This window comes from Sturnira hondurensis, unplaced genomic scaffold, assembly GCF_014824575.4.
Source record: "Sturnira hondurensis isolate 20B ecotype Veracruz unplaced genomic scaffold, ASM1482457v3 Scaffold0011378, whole genome shotgun sequence".
Lineage (NCBI taxonomy): Eukaryota > Metazoa > Chordata > Mammalia > Chiroptera > Phyllostomidae > Sturnira > Sturnira hondurensis.
In genome coordinates this window covers 1,893,166-1,911,809 of record NW_028084009.1, presented here as the reverse complement: position 1 = coordinate 1,911,809, position 18,644 = coordinate 1,893,166, and the positions used below count along the sequence as shown (strand labels likewise).

Genomic DNA, 18,644 nt, shown 5'->3' with positions numbered 1-18,644 from the left:
GACATACGGAACCCTGTTCCCCAGAGGGTAGGACCAGTGGGGACAGCACTTCCCAGAGGCAGCGTGAGCCCTTAATCAGGAGGGGACTTTCTGTGGCACCTTCTTGGCTGTGCCGCTCCAACACTGTGAGCAGGCAAAGGCAACCCCAGTGACCTGACCGCGCCAGACTCCCTCCTGAGGGCTTTGCATCCCAGGAGCCAGGATGGCCAAAATGCACCTGAAATATCAGGCGTGAGAGTGCAGCCACTGAGAGAAGCCAAAAACAGGCCTTTTTAAATGCGCTTCTTCCCTCCCTGCTGTCAGAACTTGGCAATGCCTCTGGCCCCACTGGGGCCAGGAACTTGGGCGTGCCCGGCTGATCTGTGAGCTCGGAGGGGACTCGCCATGAGCAGCCTCTCCCCCTCGGTGGCCTGCATGGGCTCCAGGCTTATCAAGGGCTTTTTGTCCTTTCCATGGAGCCTCTAAAGTCTGGCCTGGACAGCTCAGTTCCCAAGTGTCCCCAGAGCATACAGAGATGGCTGGGAGGGGACAAATCCTTTCCCTTTTGAAACCAAAGTCACAGGGGAAGACCCAAGGCCATGGCCATGTTTTCTTCTGCTAGAGGTTGGGGGGTGGGGATGGAGGGCATGGTCCTGCCTTTTAGAGTAGCTTTCCCCACAGGCAGCTGGAGCAAAAGGCAGAAGCACCCAGAGAACATTCCCTGGGCTTTCCGGTCCCACGTAGGTTTGGGGAGTGGATTCAGCAAGGTGCTCCTGGGGACAAGGGGTGGCCTCGCACCCCGGTTGGCTCTCGGCCTTTTGATCTGGCCCAGAGCACGCTCGCTGCCTCCTCAAGTCCCGTCCAAGCTCCGGTGTCTTTCTGGCCATGGCCTTTGTGGCTGGCCCCAGGCTCTTGTGGGCAGTCACGTGGCCTAAACCAGATTTTTGAAAACATGCTTGAGGTTCAGGGGAGAAGCAGGATGGGGCTATCCATTCCCTTCCTGTTGCTTCTTTCTCAGGGGAGTAAGTTCCAAAGTCAGCAGTTTTAAGGGGGAAAGGCCAAAAGTCAAAATTACCCTTGAAAAATCTCTTATAGCTGACAGTGTATGTGTGCGGTTTTCTGCATTCGGTCCTGAAGCGGCCTTGTCTGTGTGTGCCGGTACACAGGGGTCTGGGCCTGCGGGTGAATCAGAAAACCCCCCGGGGCAGAGTGGGATGCTAAGAGAAATCTGCTCAGTTTTTAGAATTTCACCACTCAGTCAACCCAGAATTGTTTGATGCCCAGTACTAGGAGCAAGCATTGGCTTCCCCAGATGGCCACCCCCAAAAAGCAGGTGAAGAAAACACCCTTTGCCATTGGTATATACTAGGGGCCATTAAACTACACCTCAGGCCAAATCTGGCCCCAGGCCTGTTTTGGTAGATAAAGTTTTATTGGCACGTGGCTATGCCCATCTGCTCGAATATTGTCTATGGCTGCTTTTGTGCTTCCAGAGCAGAGCTGGGGAGATAAGGGGCCACGTGGCCCCTTAAAAATATTTTTATCCGGCCCTTTACAGGAAAAGTTTGGAGACCCCTCATATATTCTCTTTATATCTACAGTCGTTTACTAGAATGGTTATATCTTCTTGTTGATTTGTTAACACCTCCTTGTCTATGAATGACTTTTCATCATATACTGAGAGTATGTGGAGGTTCAAAGGAAAAAGTATATAATTTCTAGGTGCTCACCTCTGTCTGTCTTTCCCTCCCCGGCGTCAGGCTCAGCAGTCCCCCTGAGGCTGAGACACGCATGCGCCCATGTGTGTTGGGTTTTCAGCACAGCACCTCTCTCTGAGGGCGACCAAAGGTCAGGGGTGCTTGCGGCGGATCCAGCCCTGCTGACCTCGATTCTGTTCTGAGAAAGCGGTGCCCAGCGACCACCTCAACCACTCAGCACATGGCTTTCCCTGCTGTTGACTCACACGAAAGACGCCGGGGCCCCGTAAGGGCGCTGACTACTGAGCTTACTAGCACAGCCTCTGAGCCACTGCTCTGGAGTATCCAGGCTCATAAAGTGCGCCCTGGGTTCAAATCCTGCTCCCTTCCCTTATCCTGCTACGGCAAGGGGCTGCCTGTCTCCGTTTCTCCATCTGTAAAACTAGCACGATTGCATTATTAGGTTCAGTGTGAGAAATAACAGCCCTTGGGACGGTGCCTGGCACACAGTCAGCCCTCAACAATGTGCACGGCTCCTATTCTTTTGTAGAGAAAAGGCTTTAGACAAGTCATGGACAGGCAACCTGTCCGGATGCTAGCAACCAGGTGTCAATTGGATGCCAAAGGAAAACCAGCTTCCCTAAACCAAGGGACCTGGGCTGATGGTGTGGGGTCCTTAAGGTGCCCTGAGATAGATGCATTAGGCCCCTGCTGTGTGCAGGGTACTATACATGGTACCTCGAGGATACAGATGACTCCAATAACCTGGCAGAGGCGGGCACACAAAGCATTCTGAGAATTCAGTCCGGTTGGCCCTTGAACAACACAGGTTCGAACTATGTGGACCTTCTGATAAGTGGATTTATTCCCCACTAAATGCTGTCAATATATTTTCCCTTCCTTGTGATTTTCTTACCATTTTCTTTTCTCTAGCTTACTTCATTGTAACAAGAGAGTATAGAATACATACGGCTTACAAACTGTGTTAATTGACTGCTCTTCAGTAGGCTTCTGGTCGACAGTAGGCTACTAGCAGCTAATTTGGGGGGAAGTCAGAGGTTATATGTGGGTTTTCACCTGCCCAGGGGTTGGTGCTCCTGGCCCCATGTTGCTCAAGGGTCAGCCGTGCTCGCTTCTGGAGGGAGCAGGGGCCCCGCAGTAGGAATGGGAGAGGCCTGGAGGGACAGAGCAGGAGAGAAGTTAGGGTTTGGACAAGGAGAGGGGCTAGTGTGGGACAAGGCGGGAGGGAGGGTTGGTCCAGGGGAGATGCTCAAAACGTTTACTGAATGAATGACACGCAGACCTGGGAGCAAAGCCCAGTGCGCCCTGAGGCTATTTCACCTGCCGGAGCCTCCTTCTTATTCATTCATGAATGTTGCCGAGCACTTCCTGGGTACCAGGCACTGTTACAGAGCTGGGGGGGACAAGAACCTAAAGGAAGCCCTAGAGGATTAGCAGGAGTTGATAAATGGAGGAGGTAGGGGACAGCACAATGCGGTGGGGGACTGCGGGGCAGCCTCCACAAGAGACGGTTGGAGCAGAGCCTGGAATGGAGTGAGGAAGGAAAGCCCCGGAGGCCGTGGAAGAGCTGGCAGGGCTGAGGCCTGGGTGTGAGTTGGGCACGTGGGGCTGCCACTGCCGCAGAACACAGGAAGCTGGTGTGGTTGGCCTGCAGGGGGGTGGGGGAGGGCAGCAGGAGGAGAGGTCAGGGCAGGAGCAGGCATGGGGACCAGATCACGGGGCCTGTGGGGAAGCAGGGGGAGGCCAGGCTCAGAGGAGGGTTTTTAGCCCCTCGGTCTGTAGAGGAGTTTGAAGGGGACTGAAGGTGTGGGAGTGAGGTGGCAGCAGGGTTGGAGGGGGGACACTCTTTCTCCCAAAGGACAGACGGTGGGAAAGACGAAGAGAGAGCAGGCAGGTGCACAGCACGGAATTGAGGTGAAGGGCTGCAACACGTTCCCCCGCCCCCCCCACATACCTGAGTACCCGAGTCTGCAGTGGGGGACCTCCTGGACAGGAGACCAGAGTCTGGGGGAAGTGGTCACACGGAGACCCTCTCTCCACACTCACAGCCCTGCCTTTCAGAGCGATGCGACTGTACCATCCTTGCTACACCCCAGCTAGCGTTTCTGCTCTAGAGCTTTTTCTCTGTGCACAGCCAGGGCAGCAAGCGCTGAGGTTTCAGAAAGAGAAGGTTCCTCCACCCAGCGAGGTTTCAGTGGGGTGTGAGTGGGCCTCGCTGCACAGCCACCGACGGCCCCCAACCGCGGGAGGGTCTGAGTAAGTGCACGCAGCCAGCTGAACTGCCAGGTGCAGCTTTCAGAAAGCGAGAGGGGAAAGCTGCTTCTGTGTCCCAGCATCCATCCCGCCCTCCCCGGCCAAGCCCCCGAACCCTGACGACCCTTTGGGCAGGGCCCCGATGCCAACCTCTCTGCCTACTGGCTATTTTTAGAAAGCCGAGGCTGTGGAAAGTTTCCACTAAGGACCGACTCCTCTGGTTTCCTAGGTTGAGAAAACAGGAAGCCCTTCAGAATCCGGGCTTTGAAAAGCTGTGCTGACCACCCCCCGCCCCTTGGCATCTGCTTTCACTGAGCCTCACAAAGGCCTGGGGTGCCCCAAAGGGCTCACAGCGGGTGGGGCGGGGGCAGCCTTTCTCCATTGGTTCCTGGTCTAGGGCCCCCAGGTGTCGGCTGGTACCTGGCACACAGTAAGTGCCCAATCAGTGCTGGTTAGCTGAACGTGTGAATTCATCTTCTGAGTTCCCGTTCACAGATCCCTTTCTGCACTTGGAAATGCTTGTTGTTCTCCTAGATGCATTCTCATGCATTAACGTACATGTTGTCACATTTGAATCTCTATCGTGCATACGCATCACATACATACATACTACTCTACGAACCAGCACCTGCTAGACACTGGGCACTGCGGTAACTTTGTCACTTGTATTCTCTCATCCAAGCTCCTCCACAACCCTAGATGGAAGGTAACACGTTGGTGCAGAGTTTACAGATGGGGAAACTGAGGCACAGAGCAGTTCTGTCACTCAGGCAGGTCTCAGCCAGCGGGGGAGCGGCAGAGCGGGGGACTCTGACCCTGGTTCAAAGGCCGTGGGACCTGCCCTTCCATCCTGCCCTAGCTCTGTACGGTGTCCCTCTAAAGAACGGCAAGCCAGGCCTGGCCGGTCTCTGGCACAAAACGAAGCACCGAGTGCAGCCAGAGTCCAACACGGAGCGCAGCGGATCACCAGCCATTGCCACTACTGGTCCCAGAGCCCCGTTCACCAGGCGCGTGCCCTGCAGGGCTGCTGACACCCAGCGCCCTCACAGAAGCCCTGAGGGGTGCACACCCCTGGGGGGTCCTCCTTACAGATGAGAACGCTGAGGTGCAGAGGGGTGCCCAGCTCTAACCCAATTTATATTCACTCTCCTCTTCTGGTGGGGGGGTGGGTGCTGTGGGCTCACCCAGGCAGGGGTCTCCCTGGGAAAAGCACCCTGCACCTGGGACGACCCAGCTCGAACGGGGAGAGACTTTGAGCAAACCTCAGCAGGGAGCCCTCACTGGGGGTTTTCATCTTTAACAGTAGGTCAGGCCGGGACGAGAAGGGAAAATAGGAAGCGGCTGTGGGAAGAACTCAGGGTCACAGCTAGGAGAGGGGAGATGTGTGCCTTTGCTGGGACCCCAAAGGGGTCTGCCTCCTGTCCTTTGCCACCCCTGGGGCTTGGACACACTGGTGTCCAGGCTGCCGGCAACGGCAGCTTCTCCTTTCCAAGGATGTTGGAGGAAGCCTTGTCCCAAGGCCCACGATTCCGAGACCCCACCGCCTCGATTCCAGAAACTAGTGTCCCAGGCAACTGGCCCAAGTGGCAGATGGAGGCTCCTTCGTGCCCATGGCTGGTACTGTCCTCTTGGTTCCCGGCTGGGAATTCCACACCTCTTTCCAAGGAAAGAGGTGCCCAAAATTCCCTCTGAGGGCACTGTCTAGTTCTAAAGGGGGTGAGGGACTGAACGAAACAGAGGCTACGTTTCCATGGGTGGCTAGTCTTTGTGGTGCTCACACTCACTGTCTTTTTAGAAGTCCCTCTTTTGAGAGCTGGGCACTTTGTGGGTCAAGGAACTGTGTTTTAGTCACATAGTAGGTGTTTTCTGGGTGTTGTAACAGTGGGAGGAGTTTGGTAGACAGCAGACAGCCCACAGTGCATTTAACAAACCAAAGAGAAAAAGGAGACAGTTACAGTTACAGACAGTTACAGTTACGCCTCATGGACCAAACCCATTTCTGCTGTGATTTTTTTCTAAACTTGTTATTTGGACAACTTTCCCCAGCAAATCCATAGCACAAATTATTGTCCAGAAAACAACAGCGTGGGAAGGTGTTTCCTCTGTTAAAAGCTCTCAAACGTATTATCGCAGAGAACAAAACTATGGTTTGAGGGAAAACCCAATTGTTTCACATTCTAGAAAGTGAATCTGATCCATGTGTCTGGTGCCCCTCTCACTCACCCTACCCTCTCTCTCTGTTCTCTTTTGTAGTGAATGAAATTATCAGGAAAGAGTTTTCAGGACCTCCCACCAGAAATCAGACGTAGAAGCAGCCCTCAGCAGGACACCTTCCAGACCTGACCCCTCGGAGCCCCCCGCTGCCCCTCACCCGCTGTCCCAACTGCACCTGTCCCGGAGTCCGCATGCCGGCTGCCTCTGGCAGAGAGCTGACTGTCCCCTTCAGGAGCTCGCCACCTCGCTCTGGAAACACCAGCAAAGACACGCTGTCTTTTGATCTTTTGTTTGTTTTGTTTTAAATCCCAAAGAGCATCTCGGTTGACTTTAATGGTGTCTGCTGACACCATCCAAAACCTTAAGTGCCTGCTGACCAAAACCGTATTCTGAGCTAGAAAGTGCGCTGGACAGCACCTGAGAGCAGGGTGACTGGGGCTAGGGGCGCGGGCTGGGTCCGGGGACAGAGGGCGCATCCCCAGGTTCATTTTCCCAGCTCCAGCACCTTTGAAGGCAAGGAGTTCCCACATGGAGCAGAGGAGTGTGGCCCAAGAGTCCAGCTTACAGGCTGAAGAGATGCAGAGAAGCCCGCCTGTCACCTTCAGGGGTGACCTGTTCACGCTACAGTGGGGCCACAGCTGTGGCGTATTTTTTTAAGTTCTCATTCTGAAGTGAACCTGCCTGGCCCGTACGAGATCACCTGTTTAAATTTCTCAGTGTTAAGTTATGACATGTATATGCTTATTCTTCCTGCTTCAGAGAGCTCGCCACAGTGGCTGGAGGTGGCGCCTTGCTGGCCAGTGGCTCCCCGCCCTGCTGTGCGTGGGCCCGGGCTGGGGAAGGGGGCCCAGGCTGCAGGGTGCGCTCCGGTGCTGCAGCCCCCACCTTAATGGCTTTTCTGAGGTTCCCAGTTCCCGCTTTCATTCTTCCTAACAGCCAGGTGTTTTTCCTTAAAGCAGTTAAGAAGATTGTCTAGCATGTGCATTGCATCAGAAGGAACAGCAGGGGGCTAAAGCAATTCCCCCACCCCCATCCCCACAGTACAGGTATTTTTGTGAAGGGGTTGTGAAAAGAGGCAACTGGCAGGCCTCAGTGTTTCTGTGAGTGGGCTGCCCTCTCTGGCCTAGGCTCACAGTGGGGCACTCAAGGTCCGGATTCGGCCCGAAAGGTCGTTGGTTATTTTGATCTGAACGCATTGAAAGCCCCGCTCGGCCCCCCCAGAAAGACCCGTCTGCAGTAGCTGCCTGGTCCAGCACAGGACTCACCTGAATAGGAGCAGGTCCAACGGGGCGGGGGGCGGTGTCTCCCTCAGACAGACCCACTAGTTGTACGACAGGTGTGACTCCCCTGCCCAACCTCGGCTCCTCTCCACCGAGCACAGGCCGGGCCCTCCAGAACTTTCCTCCTTCAGTGCTGTGTTTGCAAACAAAACCCTCAAAGTTCTTAGCAGGCCAGTGCCTATCACGCAGGTGCACTTTGTTTGCAGGTGCCGCAGACACTCCAGGACAAGCCAGGGATTGGTTTCCCAGCCGCTCAGCTGGCCAGCCCTGGAGACTCACAGCACGTGCGCACACGCAGCCCTCTGCGGAAGGCCGCACTGCTGGTGCTTCCTAATCCAGTCTGCTGGGCAGAAAGCCGAAGAGGAGAGGTGTGGCAGGTCAGGGTCCACGGGGGGGGCGGGGGGGGGGTCCTAAGTGCTGGCTTTTTCATCCAGGTTAGCCAGAGGTAAAGCCTTCCCGAGAGCTGGGGCCTGGTGACCGGGGCCTGGTGTGGTTGCTGCCCCAGAGAGAGGGCAGAAGGCCCAGGCTGGGGCCTCTGCACGTTCCTGTCTGTAACCTCTTGCTCCAGATGGAGCATGTGTTTCCCCCTAACAACAGGGGTGCTCTCCTCCACCCGCCCAAGCACCTCTTTTAAACAGATAGAAGGCCGGTAAGAGGGCGACCGCTGCTGCAAACTTTCGGGATGCACAGAGCTGCCCAGTGGAAAAGCTTCCACGAGCAGTTGCAGCAAAAGACCTTTCTCTGCAGCTACAGCTACAGCTGTGCTGACTGCACCGGGGAACTCAAGTTCAAGTGTTCGGCAAGTGATTCATTCTCGCTTGACCTGGCTGGGAGCCTTTTTTTTTTTTTTTTTTTTTTGCACATGAGGGAGTTTGGCCTTTCCTCAGTTATCTGAGTGTTTAACCCAAGTGCCTTCCTGCTATTGTAGCAAAGTCGCTCGGCTTCACAGAGTGTGGGGTGAAAAGAGATGGATGCGTTTTCCATCATCACCTTAACCAGGGTGGCGACAAGGCCCTCCTGTTGGCTCCAACTCCTGTACGAGTGTGTGCGCATGCGCGCACGCACGTGTGCGTGGAACTCGCCCCCGGGTTGTCTTTTTCAAAGATGTCTTAGCTGGCTATTATAGGAGTAGACGACTACACCCACAGCAAAGGAAAGCGAGGCAAAGGCCTGTGATTCGAGACGCCAACGGGCAGGAGAACTCGTCAGGAGGAACGGACAGCTACCCAGAAAGTTTTGTCAGTGACAGAGGCCAGGAGGGAATTTCGCCCAGAGCGCATGCCTGGGGACTGTTTTCGCAGCGGCAAGAGGCCCCCAAATCCTCTGCGAGGAGGAGAAAGCAAGACGGCTAAGTGGCGAAGGTGTGTGGGCGTTGCACGAGGGTGAGAAGGATCTGTTAGGTGGAGGTTTGCACTCGGGGCATTGGAGGTAAATGACACAAGAGCGCTTCCAGCGGAACCTACCGCACTGCTGAATGTAGCCTCCCGAAGATTGCCAGTCTTCCTGCGCTGTACAGAAATGCTGCCGCTTGATAATATATAAAGGCCACCCAGATTGATTAGTGTATTATTAAATTTTATTTTCTTATCTGTATTTTTATGCTTTTCATCTGCCCTCAGAATATCGCACCCCTGTTGGAATTAGAAAAGTATTTATAAATGGTCAGAAGTCTTTTTCAAGGGTCTCTCTTTACATATATGTTGGGGGTTTTTTCTTCCCTAAGAGAAATGATGTATTCTTGAAAATGCGTTAATCATTCCAGAAAACCAAACCCCACCCCAGAGCCTGTCAGCAGTCGGTCACCTGCCTCCCGGACTGAGTCATCTCTGGAGAAAAGGGGAGGCGGGTTTTGGGGGCAGAAGGAGCCACCCGCTTCCTGCCCGAGACGACACTGCCTGACTTCCGCTCTGAGCCCCAATCTTGTCCCCCGAGGAGAACGTTCTGAAGTGTTTTGGTCCCCCACTAAGTAGATGCTGTTTGTAAAAGCCTGCCTGTGCTGTAACGGGGTTCCAGAAGCGCTCCTGCCCCCCAAACCCAAGTGCGGGCGAATGTTTACAGAGCCGACTGGATCCCGGTGGGTCAGCCCTGCACACATCACCCAAAGGACATCCCCAGTTTCCCAGCGGGACACGGCCTTGGCCTCATGTAGAAGGAGCCGATTCCTTCTAAGAACTGGGAGGCCCTGGTGCAGCCTTTTCCTGTTTAGCTCCTGGAGCCAAGCCGCCGGCGCAGGCCGCTGCCACCTGAGACAGCGAGGAAACCAGGGTGTTCCAGGTGTCACCCTGGACTCGAGGGAGGCAGAATTTGTTTATTTCCACATCCACAGATGCTTCCCAAGTGCTTTCTGTTTTGCAAAATTGAAAGGACGTCAGGGGTTCGGTTAACAACTTCGTTCCCTCGGCGTTTATGAGAAGGAAGCATGGGGCTGTGCCATCCTGGACGAGCAGGGGGGAATCGTCCCCAAACTGGTTTTGTTGGAGGGGCCGCCCTGCAGCAGGCACCCGGCACAACTGCACGCGGCTCTTCCCAGCCTGGGCACGCCGTCTCACGGGGCCAGACCGGCCAGCGCAGGTGTTTTCCCTCACCCCGACTACACGCTCCGGAAGGCGGGATGGCCAGCATCGCTTCCCCTCAGCCTTCGCTGTGCCTTGAGCTGCAGCCAACATCACTGTCTCAGCTCTGTCTGTCTGTCCAACACACTCTTCCGGTGCTCGGCGGGCTCGAGTGCTCCCTGAGGGAGCTCCTCTGAGACCGAAACAGGGTGCCGGGTCCTGGAAGCAAGGTGGAGCGCTCAGCCTCGATGACCAGAATGACCTCCACCTGCCCCGTTCAGGGACCGAATGAGCTGGATGCAAAGGATGCTGCTTCCGCCAGAGAAGGTGCTTTCGGCACTCTGGTTGGCTGTGGTTGGAATGAGCTCAGCATCCTGAACGTGTTGTCCAACACCCTCACTTACCCCGGCTGCCTCTGCTGCCCTGGGAGCGGGGAGGATGTTGAGAATGTTCTAGCCAGTTCCACCCCATATCCAAGTCTCTCCAACCGGTGGTGCTGGGACACTTAGGTTTGGAAAATCTTGACTGTTAAAGGCCTTCGAATACATCACATTCCTATGCAAAACGTTTTTAATCTCCAGTTTAATGTAGTTTATTTTTGCTATATGTAAAGTATTTTTATACGGCTTGTATCATGATAGAGTAGCAATAAACCAGTTGAAAGCATGGGCTACCCTGGAGTGCATTGTCTTCTCTGGAGGGGCTGGCTGCTCAAACGTCCCCTTTCCGTGCTGAGTCCTTACAGCAAGGAGCCCTTCTGGGGACACACAGGTACGAATGGTCACCCCTCATCTCAGCCCTCTGAGGTGGGAACTATTCACGTCACACCTCACACCAGGGCACAGACGCTGCTTGCCCAACGTGACGGAGCCATGAGGTCAGCCTGCATTTGTCTCATCCTCTCCCTTCCAGCACGGCTAGAAGGAGCTCCCAGGCAAGACGGATGGATAGCGTCTCCCTTGGTGGCCCCTCATAGAGGGCCCACTGGGCAGTTACGGCAAACTGGCCGGAACTGGCCAGTTAGAAGGCAAAATCGGACCTTAAGCCATCTTACAAAATCCCAAAGTTCAGAAAAGAAAAGGCACTTTTTACCATCAACCCATACACAGAATTAGATATTGTAACTATGATAACTTTCCAGCTGGCTTACTCCTAAGCAATAGCTCCCCTCACCGTGCTCACAGCGAAGGCACCTAAGAGGTGTGGAAGTCATTGCTACATTTATGTCTTAATCTCGTTCAACCTTCATCCCACTCCTCACCGCCCCCGTTAAACCCCAGGCAAGCACGGTGCGGCACAGCCACCCGACGCTGCTCTTTCCTGGAGGGGAAAGAGTGGCAACTTGGGGGTTTCCCATCTGGGTCACGTGGGTGGGGTGTCCCAAGCACAGGCAGGGTGGTGCAGAGGTGCTGGCTGCTGGAAACGCCTACCTGAAAATGCCCAGAGTCCCCCCTGGTGGCTGGGACCAGCCAGCTCCCGCCTCTTCCCTTCAGGGTACAAGGTTCACCTGAGGCCCCTCAAAGAGCTGCAGAACCAAAGCTGGTTTCCCACAGAGCTTGCCGGTGGCCAGCCTTGAAATACTTCTACTCCTTTTTGCACGGGATCTCATGCGACTGGGCCACGAGGGCGGCGCCGAGACGCCCCTGTGAGGATGCCTCCAGTTGCTCGTGTGGTCAGGAGCCCCACACAGAAGGTTTGCCTGGGCCTGTGCCACCCGCAGCCTAGGGGCGACTTGGCCCACCTGTGATCTCTGCCTTAGCAGAGCACAGCCGATGTTCCTTAACTCGTTTTCTGAAAACTTAGGCCACGTTCCCCGAATACAAACCCAGAATCATCTTAGACAAGGACAAAACTACACCGTTGCTTAAAAAAATAAGTCTGTGTTCCACATTTATATGTGAGCCCCACTTGGTAAACACAATTCCAGCCCATGCCTCAGTTTCCCCAGATGTGAAATGAGGAAAAGTCCCTGCTTCACTGGTATGGAGTGTTTAATAAGGAACGTTAACTATTGACACAGTATCCCATCAACTAGCAAACAGACTTCAGATTCACCCGAGGCTGGGCCTCGTTTTCCCCGTACCGGGAAGGAAGAAGGACTCAGCTCTCATAACAGATGTTGAGGTTTTCTGACTACATCAGTCAAGACAAAAATGTGAGCCTACCCCATTTTCAAACCCTGAACGGAACAGGGAAACCTCTCCGCCCTGGGGTGACTTGGGAAGTCTGTGAGGGTCCCTCGCCGGCTACGAGCAACAGCAGTGTGGTGCAGTTTGGTACCGAAGAGCTGAGATACAACAGAACTCTGGGTCAGTAACACATGGGCGTGTAAGAGGCAATGAGACCTCTGGGGGGACAAAACGCTGACTCCTGTGCAGCCTTTCGGGTTCTCAAACTGGAAGGAAACTTTTCCTTTGGCAGAACCTGGTTCCCTGTACAGTCATGGCAAGAAGCAGGCATAGACCACAGGGACCAAATGACAGGGGAGCAGAGTGGTTTCTTAGTTTGAGGGACCCCGGTAGCTGTGATGGGCGAGGTGAAGCGAGTTTGCCGTGGACTCCGTGTCGTGTAACGGCGCAAAGAGAACGGTCATGGACCAAACGTCCTGTGGAAAGGGCTCCTCCCCACTCGGAACTGACTCTGCCTTCGCCCTCCAGGTACAAGTCAGAGTCAAGCTTCGTAAGTGGCTCGGTGCGGAGTTGTCACCAAACGATGAAAATCCCTACCCTACGCTGCAGTTTCCAGGAATTCCTGGTTCACTAGAAATTTTAAACTCTGACTCCTGGCACTAAACTCCATACACAAAGTACAATGACAATCCGGCTCTTTTTTTTTTTAAACTGGAGAGAAGAAAAGACAGCCTTCTATGAGATACTGATGACTCTGCCCAAGACACACGCCTAGACCCCATTGCTGCTGGTCCTCAAGTGTCAGAGGACAGCCATAGCCTCAGGCACTGATGCCACTGGGACAGCTCTTCAGTCAGGGCTCACAGGACAGATGCACCTTCCCGCGTGCATGGTCCAGACCCAGAGGCACCGGCCTGCGTGACTCCTCAGATGGCCACAAGCCATCTCACTCCCAGTGCCCCCAGTCTTCCCAATTCCCCGTCTCCTTCCCCCGCCCCTCCTCCACCCCTCCCAGCACAGCTGTCTTCCTCATCTGTGTGGCAACAACACCTTCTAGGCAGTTGCTTAGTCCATGCCCTGGGAGGGACCCTGGAGGCTTGCTGTCCCCACGCCCCACACATCAGCAAGTCTTGGTGGGTCCACCCCAGAGGTCACGCCTCCTGGGTGACAGAGCGGTTCCTTTCTGTCCTCACAGCAGCCAGGTTGAGCTTAAAGGAGACTCGGACCACACCACACCTATGCTGAAAGACTCCCAGCAGCTTGCCTTCGCATTCATATGTTTCCCGACTTGATGGAGGTACAACGGACAAATGAAAATTGTATATACTTTAGGTGTACGCCATGGTACCTTGTATATGTAAAAACTGTAAAATAGTTACCAAATCAAGCCGTTTAACGTGCATCACCTCACATAGTTACGTGTGTGTGTGCGTGTGCGTGTGGTGGGGACAGTTGAAAGTTACTCTCTTAGCAAATTTCAAGTGCACATTATTCACTCTCATCACTACGGTGGACATCAGGTGTCCAGAGCTTGTTCTCCTAGTATCAAATTAAGAAATCTTTGCAGAGCAAAGAAAACCATCAACAAAGTGAAAAGGTGGCCTGTGGAATGGGAGAGAGTGTTTGCAAATCTATCCAAGAATTGTGGCTTCTTTAGTATATAAAGAACTCATAACTCAATAGCAAAAAAAAAAAAAAACCAAAATCTGATTTTTTAAAAAATTGGGCAGAGGAACTGAATTCACATTTTTCCAAAGACACACAGAAGGCCAACAGGCATATAAAAAAGCACTCGACTTCGCTAGTCATCAGGGAAATGCAAATCAAAACCACGAGGAGGTATCATCTCAGGCCCAATAGGCTGCGTGTTACCGGAAAGATAAGAGCCAAGTGTCGGGGGAGGAGGTGGAGAACAGGGAAGGTTTCATGCACCGCTGGTGGGGATGTAAATGGATGCAGCCATTATGGAAACCAGTATGGAGCTTCCTCAAAGAATTTAAAGTAGAACGCCCACGTAATCCAGCAATGCCTCCTCGGGGGGCCTCTCCGAAGGCAATTAAAACAGGGTCTGGAAGCGGTGGCTGCCCTCCCAGGTTCACTGCAGCATCGTTCCCAGGAGCCACGGCGTGGGAACCACCTAAGTGCCCACGGATGAGTGGATGAAGAAAGCACCGTATAGATCATATACACAGTAAGGTACTCGGCTTTGAGAAAAGGACATTCTGGTGTTCGTGACAGCGTGGATGGACCATGAGGGCTTTGTGCGAAGTGACTATACCCCATTTTTCGGACTATAACACGCACCCCCCACCCCAAATTTGGGAGGAGTAATGGTTGTTACTGCTGTTGAGTTCTGTTTACATTTACGTTGGTGAAATACTATGTTATTGAATATTTTGCCACGTTTTTTGCTTTGACTTTTTCCCCCTATTTTCCTCTAAAACCTAGGTGCATCTTATGATCTGAAAAACACAGGTCAGCCAGAGAGAGGGACAAATACTGCTGCAGGGAAGCGCTCACCTGTGGCACCTAAGAAAACGCAGCCAGCCAGATTCACAGGCACAGGAGCATGGTTCCCGGGGTTCAGGGAGGTGGTGGAAGCGTACAGGTGTTTCGCCCTGAGATGAGTGAGTTCCGAGAATCTAATGTACAACGCGGTGACCATAGGCGGGAACAGGACTATATGCACTTGACCCTTGAACCACGAGGGGGTCCGGCGCGCTGACCCCCATGCAATCCAAAATCCGCATGTTCACTTTCGACTCCCCCGCCCCCATTTTGCTGCTCTCCTGCCCTTGACTAGAAGCCTTGCCGACAACAGAGATGGTCAATTAACACATACTTTGTACCTTGTATGTATTATGTACCATGTTCTTACCATAAAATAAGCTAGAGAAAAGGATGTTGAAATCATAAGAGAAAATACACTTATAGGATGCATATTGACTGGGAAAAAACCTGTACGTCGATTGTGCAGCTCAAACCCATGCTTATTCAGGGTCAACTGTGATTGAAATCTGCTGGGAGTACGCCTTACATGGTCTCACGCACGAGAAAAGATCAGTATGTGAAGTGACAGCTGTGCTAGTGAACCAGCTGGGGAAAGCTTTGCACGCGCCACACCTGTGTCAACTCATCGCATGGACACTTGAACTATCTTACATTTTGTGGGTCAACTAACGATACCTGAATAAACCTGGAGAAACACCAATATTCTGTGGTGAGAGAACAACAGTACAAAACTGCTCTGCCCTCTTGCAAACATCACTTTTTTATTTTTTTATTTTCTTAAATCTGAAGCCTGGAGCAGGGAGCTCCGCCCCTCGAGTCTGGCGCAGGGCGGGTCACGGAGGCTTCCCTTTGCCTTTAGAACGATCCAGGTTTCCGGCGAGACTTCTGGCCATCTCCCCCATCTGCCACCCTCCGACCGGCCTCTGGCCACGCCTGGGCCTCTCTACCACTCCTTGCCCAGACCAAACCCTCTCCCACAAGCTTCTGCTCTCCTAACCTCAGAAACGCTCCGACCCCAGAGCTTCACAGACCCGGCTCCCACATCGTCCGGGTCTCCAGCAAACATCGCAACCTCAGGAGGCTCCCCTGAGCACCGGCTAGAGCGGGGGATCCAGCCCGACCTGGGCGCTCGTCACCACAGCAGGAATTCTGTTTGGGTGATGCAGAGCTTGCTAACGGTCTGTCTCCCGCCCCTGTACATTTCACACGGGCGGAGATGCTGTTTGCTTTTGTCCGGTGCCTCGTGCAGCAGACCCTGCACAAGCGGGAAGCCCCCACAGACAGTGTGCCCAGTGAACAAAGGTGCACAAGTGATGCTGAGAACAGAGCTTTCATCCAGAACGAATCATGTCCCACTACTTAACACATTTTAAACAATCCTCACCCAAGGACACATTTGATTTTAGGGAGGGAGGGAGGGAGAAATACATTGATAAAAGAGAGAAACATCAATTGGTTGCCTCCCGTCAGTGCCCTGCCCAGGATCGAACCCGCAACCTTTTGGTGCACAGGATGACACTCCAACCAACTGGGCCCCCTGTCCAGGGCTCACACATTTTTGAAGCCGCACATGCGACTCCAGGGAGCCCTCTCTGCTGTCCTGTGTGGCTCAGCGTATTCACCTCGGAAGGAAGAGCGCAGCCAGCCAGCCCTCTGCACTGCAGATCGAGGTAAAGGCCAGAGCTCCCTAGGACCCCGGAGCCTGGGGGGACGCCTGCTTTCTGCTCTCTGGCCGTCACCTGTGGCCCTCCTGCCTGTAAAATCTCCCGGCTGCGTCTCCACAGCCCCTGGGGGAGCAGGGAGACAAGGACGGCGGCGGCCAGCTGCTGTTTACAAGCCAAATGTGAAGCAACTGAGAGAGACTCTGGGGAGGTGGGTGAGGACAGGGATGCGTGCCTCTGCCTGCCACGTGGTCGTGTGTGTTAACATGCCCCAGCCCGCTCCTCCCCACTGCGGCCGTGCACTCCACCCCGTGGTGCGGAGGAGCCCGGGCCCGTGGGGCCGACGCCTTGTCTCCTTTGTCCCGTTCACAGCAAACTCTCAAAGCCCCTCGTATTCCACTCCCAAGGCTCTCTGAGCCCCACGCTCTGCCCTTGCAGACCGCTGATAGGTGATCACAAACAGGAATTCGTTATCTTACGGTTCTGCAGGTCAGAAATCCAAAACAGTCTTGATGAGCGAAGGTCAAGGTGTCCGCAAGGCTCTCTTCCTTCTGGAGGCTCCATTTCCTGGCCTTGGGCGGGGGTGGTCCTTCCTCCATCTTCCAAGCCAGACATGGCCTCTCCCACGCCCAGTCCTGGCGTCCCATCCCTTCTGACGCTGGCTCTGCTCACTCGTTCGGTCCTCCCTCCTGTAACATCGTGCCCACCTGGATGATCCAGGATTCTCCCCCCTGTAAAGCTTAGGAATCACACCTGCGCGGTCCCCGTGCAGAAGGCAACACATGCCCAGGTGCCAGGGATTGAAAGGTGCACGTGGCCGGGGAGGGAGGGGGGGCTGTGCTGCCCACCACGCTCCCCAGGAGCTCGGCATCTGGCTGCCTGTCTCCCACAGCCCTTACACGGGGTGTGGGCTTTAGGTGCCTTCGTCGTTCCCTTTTGCCACGTCTAGACTGTTCTCTACCCAGGGATCACTGTCCTCATTTCTTGGTGATTTTGGCTTCTGGGCAAGGGCACTTTTTTTTGGGGGGGGGGGCTTTACCCTTGTCTCAAGTTTTGTCAATTTCATCGGCCACATCCCGACTTCTCAGTTTCTTCGGTTCTTGTTCTGTGATTTTTGACCTCCTCCTTCCGCCACCAACCCCTAGGATGCTGGTTCTCAAACCTCAGTACGTATCCGCAAACCTGAGGGGCTTGTAAAATCCCCTGGCCCCGCCCGCAGCAATTCTGATTCAGGACCCCCAGACTGAGGGGCCAGAGAACCTGCATTTCTGCCAAGGCCCCAGGTAGTGCCCAGGCTCCTGGCTTGGGGGCAGCACTGGAACCTTGCAGTTGCCCTAGACCTTGCAATGGCTGATGCCTGTGGCCCCTCCACTCTGATGCCGCCTTCTCTCTCCCAGCACCTGGCTCCAATCGGTCTATACCCACCTGTGACCACGCACCTTTGTCCCTGCCACCTTGTCACCGTTGCCTTTCCCAGGACGTGCCCCCTCCTCCCCTTTCCCAGTGTCCGTCCCATGGCCAGGCATTAGCATCTCGCCCAAGCTGGTTCAAACCAAGGCCATTTCCTCTGCACCTGCACCCACGCAGGTTGCTGCAAAACACCATGACCACCCTGCAATATCTATGACTCCCCAGGATGCGTGGGCTCCTATCGCCGCCTGGACACCAGAGCCTACTTCTCCTCGTCTGTCTACCCTCCGGAGTGACTCATGCCTTCTCCTCAAACTCCCAGCACCTCCTCCCGCCACCCTCGCTCTCCCCGGGTGGCCTCGCTTCCGATTTTGTAAGGAAGGGACCACTGTGAGCCCTACCCACGTCAGGGCCCTGTGCTTGGCTTTGCCTCCTTCCTGATATTCTCAGTGACTGCCCTGCTGTGGCTCGGGCCACGCCTCCTCCATTCCCTCGCCTTCTCAAGACGTCACCCCTGCACCCCCCCCCCACATCCTCCCTCCATCTTCCGCCCCATCAGTGTTTCTGATCACAAGACAAACATGTGATTCTCTCTCCGACCTTAAAAATAATCGTTGAGCCTCCTGTCCCTTCAGCTGGTGCCTTATTTCTGTTTTCCTTTACAGCAAAAACTCCCCGAAATGCTGTGTATTCACCTTCTCCCATGCCTGTTCCCTCCCATTCTCTCCTGAATCGCTCCCATCAGCTTCCACGCCTTCTGATACCCCCTCATCAGCGTCACCTATGACCTCCAGGTCATTGTGAAATCCAGCGGTTAGTTGTCCATCGCCCGCCCCCTGGATTGACTGGCCGTCGCAGCCGGTTCCATTCCTTCTTTCTTGCTGTGTGTCCTTCATGTGGTTTCCCCTGGCCCCCGAACCCCTGGTTCTTCTTTCCC

The 18,644-nt window shown here is 54.4% G+C and overlaps 1 protein-coding gene across 3 annotated transcripts in view; it reads left to right on the top strand.

The window, feature by feature from the left end:
- NFATC2 (nuclear factor of activated T cells 2) overlaps positions 1-10,662 on the top strand; it is a 128,841-nt gene extending 118,179 nt beyond the window's left edge. For all 3 annotated transcript variants that reach the window (XM_037059906.1, XM_037059907.1, XM_037059908.1), the window contains one exon: positions 6,204-10,662. In XM_037059906.1, coding sequence (XP_036915801.1) covers positions 6,204-6,259 — 56 coding nt within the window. In that variant the 3' untranslated portion in view covers positions 6,260-10,662. The remainder of the gene's footprint in view (positions 1-6,203) is intronic.
- Positions 10,663-18,644: the final 7,982 nt, after the last annotated feature.